This window comes from Vombatus ursinus, unplaced genomic scaffold, assembly GCF_900497805.2.
Source record: "Vombatus ursinus unplaced genomic scaffold, bare-nosed wombat genome assembly UNPS02014817.1, whole genome shotgun sequence".
Taxonomy (NCBI): Eukaryota; Metazoa; Chordata; class Mammalia; order Diprotodontia; family Vombatidae; genus Vombatus; species Vombatus ursinus.
In genome coordinates this window covers 409,898-422,479 of record NW_020954595.1, presented here as the reverse complement: position 1 = coordinate 422,479, position 12,582 = coordinate 409,898, and the positions used below count along the sequence as shown (strand labels likewise).

At 43.1% G+C, this 12,582-nt stretch overlaps 1 protein-coding gene across 1 annotated transcript in view; it reads left to right on the top strand.

Moving 5' to 3' along the window:
- The window catches only part of SCN10A (sodium voltage-gated channel alpha subunit 10), a 92,817-nt gene that overhangs the window by 47,545 nt on the left and 32,690 nt on the right, over positions 1-12,582 (top strand). The window contains exons 13-16 of the mRNA XM_027835806.1: positions 2,912-2,932; positions 4,503-4,620; positions 7,593-7,831; positions 9,893-10,066. Of these exons, the coding sequence (XP_027691607.1) occupies positions 2,912-2,932; positions 4,503-4,620; positions 7,593-7,831; positions 9,893-10,066 (552 nt within the window). The remainder of the gene's footprint in view (positions 1-2,911; positions 2,933-4,502; positions 4,621-7,592; positions 7,832-9,892; positions 10,067-12,582) is intronic.

The window sequence follows — 12,582 nt, the reverse complement described above, 5'->3', positions numbered from 1 at the left end:
TATGTGACCCTGGACAAGTCACTTAATATTTCTCAGCCTCAGTTTTTTATGTGTAAAATGGGGATGATAATAGCACCTATTTCCCAGGGTTCTTATGAAGATCAAATTATATATATCTATATATTTGTATGTGTATGTGTGTGTTTGTGTGTGTACACACAGATGTATATCTATCACTTTGCAAACCTTAAAGTGCTATATAAATTTTAGAGATCTTTATTATTATTCCATCACTTTTAATCACTAATATTGTTCTGTTGTCTCAGTTCTCTTTGGTTTCCTAGTATGTAAAATTCTTTGTAAATGCTTTGCTAAAGATCTAGATAAACGACATCTATAGCATTCCTCTAATATAACAATCTAGTAAACAGGAATGTGTTGGTAAGTATTTAACAACCAACTCTCTGAAGAAGAAGAAAAAGCACAGAACACACTTTAAGTTTAATTGGTATTATTAACATTTTCTTTATCACTTTTGTAAGTCTAGACCTCAACAAAACAACAAATCAAGTGCTGACAGCATCACAGCCTTTTATGACGTAGAAATGCGCACACTGAAATTTAAACCATCAGTTCTCCTAAGCTGTTTCTGCTTACTCCAACACATGCCTCCTAGTAACCCAATCTAAAGAGGAAAAGAGGTTAATCTGACTTGACCTGTCCTGGGTGATGCCCTGTTGGCTCTTTGTGATAAGCACTTCATTTTCTATATGTTTACTAACTATCATTTTAATGACACATTTTAAAATCTTGCCAGGAATCAAAGTCATGCTCACCAGTCAAGAGTTGGCAGATGTCAACCTACTGTTAGGGAAAACAAAATTAGTGCAATGTTTGCCTGTCACCAGTCCTGTGCACCAAATCCACTCCACATAGTCCTTCAAAGATTTCTGACAGCTCAGTAATTACATTTGCCAGTTCTCGTAATCCCATAAGATGTCATCTGTCTGGGCTTAGTGACTTGAGTTCATTGAGGGTTTCAACTCTCTGATAGTCATTTTTTTTCCTCTTTCCAATACAAAAATCATTCACCTTTGGAAAAGAAATGAATCAAATATAAGGTGAGTGATTCCACTTTCATCCTATGTTCCATTATCATTGTCCCATACACTTTGACCAATGGTTCTATTCCTTCTTTGATTTTCCTCTCCCCTCCGGCAGCCCTTTTGCTTGTTCTTGGCATTTATTACCAGCCCCAGATCATTGTGCACCTTGACACTATTCTTAGAGTTGCCTCCGTTACCCACCTTTGCTTAATTTGAGCTGGTTGATGAGTTCCTTCTGCAACTACATCAGTCTCTAGATTATTCTCCTCTTTCTACTGCCCTGTAGTAATTTCTTTTTTGTCATTGATAATGCATCCTTGAGAGAGCTCACTTCCCATATATAACTAGTTTTAGGAGATGAGACCCTGCCTATAATTTCTCTGAACCCTTTGATATTGACTTTCTCCAGATCTCGGGTGGGCATCAGAATGTGTCCTTCAGCTCTGAGGTTCTGGGAGTCTCTGCGTCTTTTCTTTTGATGTTTTGTAGCAGATCCTCTCTCCTGACAAACTGAAACTTGGGGACCTCATTGCTTCAGATGGCCTTGGCAGACAGGCCAGTGGCTGAGCTGTGCCCTATACCCCAATATTCCATAGTCTGAAATGAGAAGTGAAAGTTAGGTTAATCCAATCTTAATTGAGTTGCTAATATCCTCTACTATCCCCCCTGGGAATTATGAAATTTTTCCTCATACTTGATGGAGAACCATGTTTGACAAACCATAAATCACTCAACTAATTGCCTCCACACACACACACACACACACACAGGCACCCAAGGGGGTATTAAAGTTATCATTTTACTTTAGAAATATATTTAACCAGATTCACTAAAGTCAACTCTTCCTCTTACCATCTTTGGGCAAGCCCCTTCCACACTCTGGGCCTCAGTGGATTGGATTTGATGGCCTCTCTGATCCCTGCCAACTCTATAACTAGCCTCTGGTGCCTCACTGTGGCACGAAGGAGAGCCTGGGCTCCTGAATGGAAATTCCTTGAGGCCAGCCTCGGCAGAATGCCAACTCCTGTTTGGTTTTGTATCCCTAGCACTAGCAGTGCAGTTCCTTACACATTTTGGTCTGTACCTGTGATTTAATAGCATAAGGACCTCCTTGTGGGGAAACTTCCTTCACAGATGCATATTGACAGCTTATCTAAAAGTTTATTGCCTCAAAGAGTTGCCTAAGACACCAAGAGGTTAAGGGACTTGCTTAGGGTCATACTGCCAGGACGAGTCAGTGGAAGGACTCGAATAGATGTCTTCCTGGCTCTAAAGCCAGCCCCCTATTCCCCACACTGCACTGCCTCTCACCTTGTACACAGTAGGCACTTAATAAGTGTTTGCTTGGTTGAATGGAATTGAAATGGAGCTCCAACTCTGGGAGGTATTTCCAAAGTAGCTAGGGTTGAAATATAACTCTGAGGACAGGCAGCAGTCACACTTTTGTAAAGGAACCATAATGTTATGTGGCAGTGATGGGAACCACTCACATCCACAAAAACCATAGAGTTGTGAGGTACTGGAAACTGGAACAATAATACATGGAAGAATGGAGTTACTTGGCAGATTATCTGAGACCAGGAGAAGGGCTGACGGTCAGGGGCAAAAGATTTCCCCAGGGAATAATGAGAAAAGGGCAATTTCAGTTAAGGATGGCTCTGTCATTCTATGAGATTTTTAAAAATATGACTTTCTTCTTTTTCCTCTGGGGGTGGTACCCAGTCTTTCCTTAGCATTAACTATGGTCCCAGTGGCAATTCAGGCAAGAGAAGGTACAGCTATGGAAACTTTAATCTCAAAAGTCAAGATGGTCTGGACTCTGTCTTTACCGATGATGAGAAAATCACCAATAAAGAGAATGAGAGTCGTCGAGGGTCTTTGCTTTTGTCACATATGGGGCGGCGCATGAGTATGCAAAACCAAAGGATTGCCTCATCTCAACCTCCCATGCCCACCTCCAGGCAGGATGGCAAAGAGCTAAGCAACCCTGGGGAATGCAATGGGAAGCCCTCTTTGTTTGGTGGAGACCCCACTTCTGGGAATGTAACATCCTCAGAGGTGACTGAAACATCTGGAAAAGTAGATATGGTAAGTGTGAAAACCAATATTAGTGCAATCTGGGATTTAGAGTGGAACAATCCAAGACTCTCTGAGAGGGACAGAGGCCATCTGGTCCCTCCCCACCCTCAGTGAGAATGCCCTAGCCAGCATCCTCAACAAATGGCCATCTTCTTTTTACTTAAAGAGTTTGAGTGGGGGGAGGGGTAGAAACCCACTGTGTCCTCAGATGGTCCATTACACTTTGGGACAACTCAAATTGTTAGGAAGCTTTCCCCACCATCAAATCTAAATTTGCCTCTTTGAAACTTCCATCCATTGGCCCTGATTCTCTCTTCTAGAGCCAAGAAGAATAGGTCAAATCCCTGTCACATAACAGCCCTTTAGATAATTAAAGATGGCTATACCATATGCCTCTCCACCTCAACCCCCATCTTTTCTTCTGGCTCATCAACTATAATTTCTTTAATTGTTCTTCACATTCCCTGATCCTGAGGCCCCTCATAGTGTTGGTTTCACTTCCTGGTGTGTCCTCTATAGTAACTGTAACTCACATTTCCTCAGGAGTTCAATATCCAGGCTCTACACACTTGTCTTGGGTCCACCAGGTCAGTGCATCCTGGAAACGTCATAGTAAGTGTGGATAAAGTAGATAAAAATTAGAAAGAGTAGTAGGACTGGGGTGGTCAGACCACCTGAGTTCTCGTCCTGGGTTGACCACTCACCAGTTGTGTGACCTTGTGGAAATCACTTTCCCTCTTGGGTCATTCTTTCATTTATAAAATCAAAGGAAAGCATAGAAACATGGGGTTGGAAGGGATCTCAGAAATCATCCAGTCCAAATTCCCAACAACTTCAGGGATGCTTTCTACAACATGGATGATTTCCAAGTCAGTTAACTCAACAAGTATTTATTGAGTGCTTACTATGTGCCAAGCTCCGTGCTGAGTGCTGGGAACAAAAAAAAACAAGTCAAAAGAAAGACAACCACTGACCTCATGGAGCTTACCTTCTAATGGGTGAAGACAACACATAAAAAGAAGCTGAAAGAGGAGTGGGGAGGGAGACAAAGGCACCTGACTTGGGGCGTGGCAGAGGAATAGGAGGGCTGAGTGCCCTCTTTAAATGGAGGTTCTAGGAAGAATCATCCAATGAGAGGGAGAAGCTGCTGCAGGGGCAGAGAGGAGAGCTCCCACCCCACCCCTTACATCCCCAACAACCTGGTTGCCATATCATGTGAGCCACTGTTCTACTAGCCATCTCTCCATCTCTCCCCTACAATTTGCATCTCACCTCAGAGGACAAACCATCACTCTTCCCTATCAGAGGTGATGCTGGGTGAGCCCCATTACATGGTTCATCCCTAACTGCACCTTTGTATGTCCACAGACTTCGGAGGAAGCCAGAAAGAAGAATTCACTGGCAGCCCACACCTTGTCTGCAGAGTATTTCGATGAACCATTCCGAGTGAAAAGGGCAGTGAGTGTAGTCAGTATCATTACTTCTGTCCTCGAGGGTAAACTGTCTTTCACTTTAATACATTCCCTTCTATTGTTTTTGTTACAGTCCTTGCTAAGATAAACCCCCAAAGTTATCCAGGGTCTCCTCCTCCTGCCTATGTGGCCTTGTATCTCACATCTTTATGGAAGTTAATCACCAGCCACCTCCACCAGCCCACATTGGTATATTATGAATACTTGACTATGGCCAGAGTTGTGTCATGTAGGCAATATGTCAGCATGAATCAGGAGAACAACTGACTCTATAAGGACCCAGAGTTGGCTAAGGGGAATAGAACAAGAGAAATGGGGATTCCATTTAATTCAACTCAACAAGTACATATTAAGCACTTACTATATGCAAAGTAGCGAGACAATATGGCTGTAGAGGATAAAGAGCTGGCTTCAAAGTTAGGAGGACAGGTTCAAATTGTGTGTCTGACCCATACCCACTGTCCTTTCACCTCTCAGGGACCTCCACAACTCTTTTGAGAATCTAAGCTATAGAATAGCTGTCAATCTACAATGATAGAAAGCATTTTCTTATTGGGAGTTGCTTATATCAAGGAAATCATGGGTCTAGCCCCCTAAAAAGGAGAAAAGACAAAAGTAGAGAAAAAAACCTAGATCTACATCTGGAAGTAAAACAGATCCAGAATAAGAGCAAAGCTATAACTAGGGCAGTGTGATCAGACTTTTGCCCTAGGGCACCAAATTTAGAGGGTCCTGACCATACCCACAGTCTGCAGTAGAGAAACAGCTGGACTTAGCACTTTGTTACCAGAAGTAATTGGGTTCCCTCTCATGTCACTTCTAACTTCAAATTAACTGAGGGACCGAGTTTGCGTCCCTGGCTTTGGGCATAATGTGTGATCAATGTATAGCTTTTATATCCTGGGTATAAGAATTCCTAGTGGATGTTCTGACATGAAGGGCCTAATACACAGACAAAGAGAAACATGTAAAGATGGCTGGAAGGTCTGAAGGCATCTATCAAGCAGGTGTCGAGAGATGAGCCACTTGGACACCTGGCTCAAGGGATGGGGGAACTGAGACTAGAGAACTGTAGATGAGATCATAGCCAGTGATAAGAATAGAACCAAAATGCTGGAAATCTACAAAACAGAACCAGAAAGTCCCCAATAGAACCAGAGTTAGCCAAAACTTGCTCTCCAGCGGTGTTACTTTGGAGAACCCAGGGTCACCCCAGTGCCAACATGAGGGATCAGAAAGTTCAGGACCTCAAATCCTGTCTCAGACCTGTGCCAGCTGTGTGAGAACATGGGTATGTCCCTGACACTTCTCGGATCCTCAGTTTCCACACCTGCCAAATAGGAATAATAGCATTTACCTCAAAGGGTGTCTATGAGGCTCACCTGAGTGTAAAGTGCTTCATGGACTTAAAAGCACGATATAAATGTCAGTTGTTGTCATTCAGTTGCTCGGATTTATCTTGGGAAACTGCTTTGGGGTAACTGAATCAATCAGGAGCTGTGATTGTGAAATATACCTGTCCCAAAATGGCAATAGAAAGCAAGTCCTCCCAAAGAGAGAAACAGGAGCCCTAAATCCCCAAGGAAGAAGAAGAGTGAGCCCCCCTGAGGTGTGACAATGGCTATGGTCCCCTGTGAGACATTCACTCTGCAACCAGATCTTCTGCCATGTTCATGACAGGAGTAGCAACCCCCAGGCTGTGGATGATGGACATTTTTGTCCAACGGGAAAGTCTAAAATAAATCGTGCCTAACTGCTTGGCCTGGTGTTTTAGAGAAGGTGACAGAATGGATTTTTTTATATATAAAGTTGGGAAAACTTTGGGTATGGAGGATGGTTTTCCTATCCCTCCTCCCTTTGGGCATAGGAGACAAAAGGATAAGGGAAGACATTTGTCATGCTCACTTGGAAGTAGTGAAGTCCACTACAGACCCGTTCTCAGAATCATGGTTTTAAAATCATAAAATATATATAGTGCATATAGATATATGTATGTATATACATATGTACACAATATATGTAATTACAGAGGAAGCCAATTATATTAAAATATAGTTAATAAAATATTTTAAAGGTTAGGAACTTGTAATCTAGACCTTATCAAGAGGTGTAAAAATAGGACAGTGGATTTGAAGTCAGGAGTACTTGGGTTCAAATCCTGTTTCTTGAACTTACTAACTGGGCAAGTCACTTAACTTATGTGTGCCTCAGTTTCCTCACCTGTAAAATAATCAATCAGTTAATAAACATTTAGAGTTAGGATTAGGTTTTCTGCAAGTGTTTCCTACATAGAAATAATTGTGAATTCAGAAATTTGAACACTAAGTCTGGAGCACCCTATTTCCTTTTCCAAATGAACAAAATCTGTCCAGAGAACTTTAAGTGGTACAGAGATAAAGAGTCCCAAAGACCAAATCTACAGTCTCATATTTAGCCATGGGCTGAGTCAAATCTAACTTCAATAAAGCAGGAGGAAATTCAGGACAAGTTTAGTGAAATGGGTCAATGAATTTTGGAATCTCATCAAAAAGAGATTCCTGAGCACTGAATAGAGAGGTAGAGAAACCAGAGCTGTTCCAGACAAGATCAACGGAGTTGCTTAAAAGGATGGAAATAGTTCTCTGGGACAAAATTGAAAGAGTTGGGATAGGTTATCCTGATAGAAGAAGACTGAGGGGCAACTTGATCAAGTCTTTAAAGCATTTTTACAACTCACTTCTATTCCACTAATGTTTAATCTCCATTAGAGCAGCAAGAGAGAATTCAGTTAAACATAGGGAGGGACATTCTAAACATTGACATGATTTTAACCTTAGGCCAGGGATAGAGGGATGTTTGGCATTTCCATCCCTGGGGCTCTTTAGAAAATAGGAAGCCCTCATCAGGTCCTTCACAGCTCAGATTCTGAGTCACTTTCTGTTCTGTACTTGTTAGAAGTTCTTTCTTTTGACATGTAATCAAGTGTTCACAGGTTGATTCTTATCTTATTATTTAGAACTGGAAGAATCTGAACAGAGATGTCCCCCTTGTTGGATCCGCTTTGCTCAGAAGTATCTGATTTGGGAATGCTGTGAGCCCTGGGTGAAGTTCAAAGATCTGATAGCCAATATCGTGATGGACCCGTTCACGGAGCTCGCTGTCACCCTCTGCATCGTGACCAACACCCTGTTCATGTCCATGGAGCACTATAATATGACCTCATCCTTTTCTTCAATGCTCCAAATTGGCAATATAGTAAATCATATTTTCTATTAACCAACAACTGGGAAAGGGGGCAACCCAAAATTCTAGCTGATGGAAGGAATGGAAATAACCTCCACTGAGGAAAGGTTATGTTGGTGGCAGGTGGTTGGAGGAGACCTTTAGTTAGCTGATAGACAGGTTGAGGTGACTAGAAGAAGGATGGGGGCAGTATGGGATGGCTGACCTTGGCTGATATGATAGGGCTGACCTTGGGAAGGAGGAAGACAAAGGGCCTATCAAAATTCAGCTTATGCCAGGAGGTTAGTGACAGTGTCATGTGACTGAAAAGATTATTTGGATAGCAAGAAGGGGAGCTGGGTTTTAGTTTTCTCTCTGTACCACTAACTTTGTGACCTTGGGTGAGTCTTCTAACCTCTACAGGTCTCGGTTGCCCTGTCTCTCAATATGAGTATATTAATTCATCATCAGTCTGATGGCAAGAGACTAAGTTAGATGTCTTTTAACATCTCCTCTGGCTCCGAGATTGGTAATTTTAAGACTAGAGAAAAGCTGAACCACCTTATCTTGGTGGCTATTCTGGATCCTGTGGGGCTTCTCTAAGGAGTCAAGCTTGGCATGTATCTGTCAGATTCATCGCAGTATAAAGAAAAAAATACCTTTGCCTGCCTTGTACTCAGTTTACTCTGGGTGATCTGTGATTTCAGTAATGTGGCCACTTTCTCCAATGAGGCAGATTGCAACCTCTCAATGCAGCCCACTCCTCTTGGGGCTTTTATCCATAATTCTTAACTCGAGGGCACCGCCAGGCCACTTCAGCCATCATCTGTTGTCTCTCATCCTTTCTTTGCTTTCTAATCATGTTTTTGCTCTACTTCTTACACTTCGAACATAATTGGTAACACTCTCACACCCTTGCATCTCTGCATTGACCTTTGAGTTCCTACCAGTTTTCATTTTTCTATAATCACTGCCTTCCATGGCCCAGAGCCTTGACAGTGAGTCGGTTGAGGTCATGGAAACCACGGAGCAATTTCCCAAACACAATAATGTATGTAATGCACTTTGCAGAACAGAGGACTTCATAGATGCTGTTGCTGCTATTGGTGGTGGGGGTGGTGTTATTATCCAGCCCTATCTCCTCAGCCAAGGTGCTCAGAATGGCGCACAAATTCAATAAATGGCCCCTCCGGCAGGAGAGCATGAGCAGGGCAAGAGGAATTTGTCCCCTACTCCATTTCATCAGTATAGATGGGAAGAGCAGCCTCATTACTTGAATTAAGGAGGTTTAGTAGTGGGTTGGGATAGATGCGACTCATGATGGCTTCTTTAAGTGGGTACGTTTAGAGATACCACCCTTGTCCCGATTAAGAACAAATCTTTCTTTCATTTGGACCTTCTATATTTATGCATGTATTATGTATGTATGTATGTATGTATGTAAGTATAAAGATATACACATACATATATGCATAATAATAACTAGCATTTATATAAGGTTTGAAATGCATTTATGTGTGTTAATTCATTTGATCCATACAACAACTTGGGGAGTAGGTGTCATTAATATCCCCATGTTACAGACCAGGAAATTGAAGCAGACTGAGGTTAAGTGACTTGCCCAGGGTTACCCAGCTAGTGTCTGAGGCAGGATTTGAACTCTTGACTTCCTGACTCCAAGTCCTGCACTCTAGCTGTCTTAGACACCCATATACATATATATGTGTATATAGAGATATACACACATAGATGTGTGTATCTATACAATATATGTGCATATAACATACATGCTCATGTATAAACATGTGTGTGTATGAATAGACAACATATACATATGTGTGTGCATGTATCAGTGGACCAGAGAGGGAAAGTGATTTGTCCAAAGTCCCACAGCCCACCAATGGCAAGGGTGGGTCCAGACCACACCACATCTCATCAATCTGCCACAGCCAGCATTCTCACTGCCAATCTCCCAAGCTATAAGTGAGGATTCTACACCTGGTAACCATGTGGATCCAAAAGGGGGCTTAAGCAGACAGGTATTTAGAGGCACACACCCTCAGCTTTCTATTCTGTCCTCTTTTCTCTCCACAGTTCTTCACAGTGATTTTCACCGCCGAGATGGTGCTCAAGATCATTGCCTTCCATCCCTACTATTACTTCCAAAAGAGTTGGAATATCTTTGACAGCGTCATTGTCACCTTGAGCCTGGTGGAGCTGGGTCTGCCCCAAAAAGCGAGCTTGTCCGTGCTCCGCTCCTTTAGACTGGTAAGATCTCTTCTTGGGGAGTTTGGGAAACGCACTTTTATTCAACTCGTCTCAATCCAACAAGCCTGTATTATGTATATATTGTCCTCCAGACCTTGGGTATACAAGGGAGAAAAACCCACCAAATTGTCCCTGCCCTCAAAGAACTTCCACTCTACAGGAGGAGGAGTGACTATAATCACAATACTAGCTAACATTATATAGCACCTACTATGTGCCAAGCACCATACTAAGGACTTCACAAATATTTTCTCTTTTGATCCTCACAACAACCCTGGGAGGTAGGGACTATTATTATTCCCATTTTACAGTTGAGGAAACTGAGACAGACAGAGGTTAAATGACCTGCCCAGGGTCATACCGTTAATAAGTGTCCAAGTTGGGGTTTGAACTCGGGTCTTCCTGGCTCTACTCACTGCACCATCACGGAATTCCAGCTCAGTCATCAATTAAAATAATCCTCATAGAACTAAGGAAGCAGTCAGAGGATATCTGTGCCTGCTCTGCAGTTGAGGAAGGCAAGGAACCTATCAGGTACAACATACACATAGATTCAAAATATCAACAAAGTAAATACAAAGTATTTGGGGGTGAGGCAGCTACAGGGAGAGGAGAATCATAAAGAGCTTCCTGTAGGAGGCGGCATCCCAAGCAGGGCTTTAAAGGAAGTCAGGGCTTATTTCTAAGCAGTGGAGAGGAGGAAAGAGAGCAGTCCAGACCTGGAGGACAGACAGGGCCCAGAGACAAGAGACGGCATGTGTATGGGGAGCAAGGAGAAGGCCATTTTGACCGGAAAGTAGAGTACGTCAAGGAGAGTTTATGATTTTTAATATCATTTATCAGTAATATTGTTCTCTCCGGAAAGGGAGGCTGGAGCCAGGTTGGGAAGGGCTTTAAAAGTCAAACGGAGGATTCTTCAGTGGAAAGAACCCTGGAGCCCTGCAGCCCCATGCTGCCTGTGCTACTGACTCCTGACAGATAGAGCCCTGGCTGAAGCTCAGTTTCCCAATCTTTAAAATGAGGGCATCTAGGGGCAGCTAGGTGGTGCAGTGGATAGAGCACTGGCTCTAGAGTCAGGATGACCTGGGTTCAAATCCAGCCTCAGACATGATACTCACTACCACGTGACCCTGGGCAAGTCACTTAACCCTAATTGCCTCACCAAAAAACAAAAATAAATTAATTAATCACAAAAAAAAGATAAAATGAGGGCATGTAAATCAGGGGTTCTTCACATGGGATCCATGGATTTGGTTTTAATATGTTGAGAATGATTCCAAAATAAGTCGTTTTTGTAATCCTGTGTATTTTATTTTATACATTTAAAACGATTGTTCTGAGAAGGGGTTCCAAGGCTTCACCAGCCTCCCAAAAGAGGCCTATGTGACATAGAAAAGAGGAAGAAAGGATTAATCTTGTTCGGCTAGGTCCCAGAAGGCAGTACCAGGAGTTGCAGAGAGGGAGATCTAGGCTTGAGGTCAAGAATGACTTCCTCTCTTTTAGAGCTATCCCAGAGTGGGCTGGGCTGCCTGGGGCAGGGCCAGGGATGAGGGTGGGGAGAAGGGGTTGAGGGGACCCTCTCTCTGAAGTCTTCCAGCAAGGCTGAATGATGCCTTATGAGATAGCTTATTCTATGTGTGGGTACATGTATAGGGTGGATTCAATGGCCATCAAGGCCCCACCCAGCTCTCAAGTTCTGTGTTTCCATGGCTGTTTGTAGAATGTGCATCAGACACAGGTAAGTCTCCAGGGTTGAGGGAGGAAACAGCTATTGCCCAGGTAGTATCACTTGATGGGTGGCTTTCTACATGTGACTTCTGTGTGAGAGAGCCAGTGGAAGAAGAACAAATGAGTGGATCTGTATCTTCATCTTACTGGAAGGGCCCTTGTGTGCCAAAGCCTTGTCTGCTACCTTCCCCCTTGGGAAGGGGTCAGTTTACCAGGCAGGGCAGGTCTGAGGTGGAGCCCAGGCTGCATTTCAGCTATTGTCATTGTTCTGAGATCCTTCCAAGGAAATTGGGAAGGTGGGAAGGCAGTGCTGGTTGGTTTCCACCAAGAAAACTGCTCCTTCCCCTTTACTCAAAAGGATTTGGGGCAAACTCCTCCCAGACTCAGGGGCCAAGCATGAGCTACAAGCCATGCCTGAAATGCTCCTTTCATGCATGAGCCTCCTCTGCCCAACACTCCCCTCCGGGACAGCAGCCTCACCCCGATCAGAGCCTACTATCTTCCTGCCATTGGCTTTTAAGAGAAGTGGACACTGGCCTTCCTCAGGCAGGGGGAGCTGCTACTTCAGACTCAGCTTTGTACTTCTGTCTCTAGTCAGGCTGTAGCAGTTTTTGCTGTTGGAAATTTAGGAAGAGTGACTTTTGCTTGGCCCTTGCCCCTGAGAACAACAATATTACTGATAAATGATATTTAAAATAATAAACTAACAAATAGTACTAGCAAAATTTTATTTGTAAAGCACTTTGCAAACCATGTCGTTGTTCAGTCATGCCCAACTCCTTGTGACC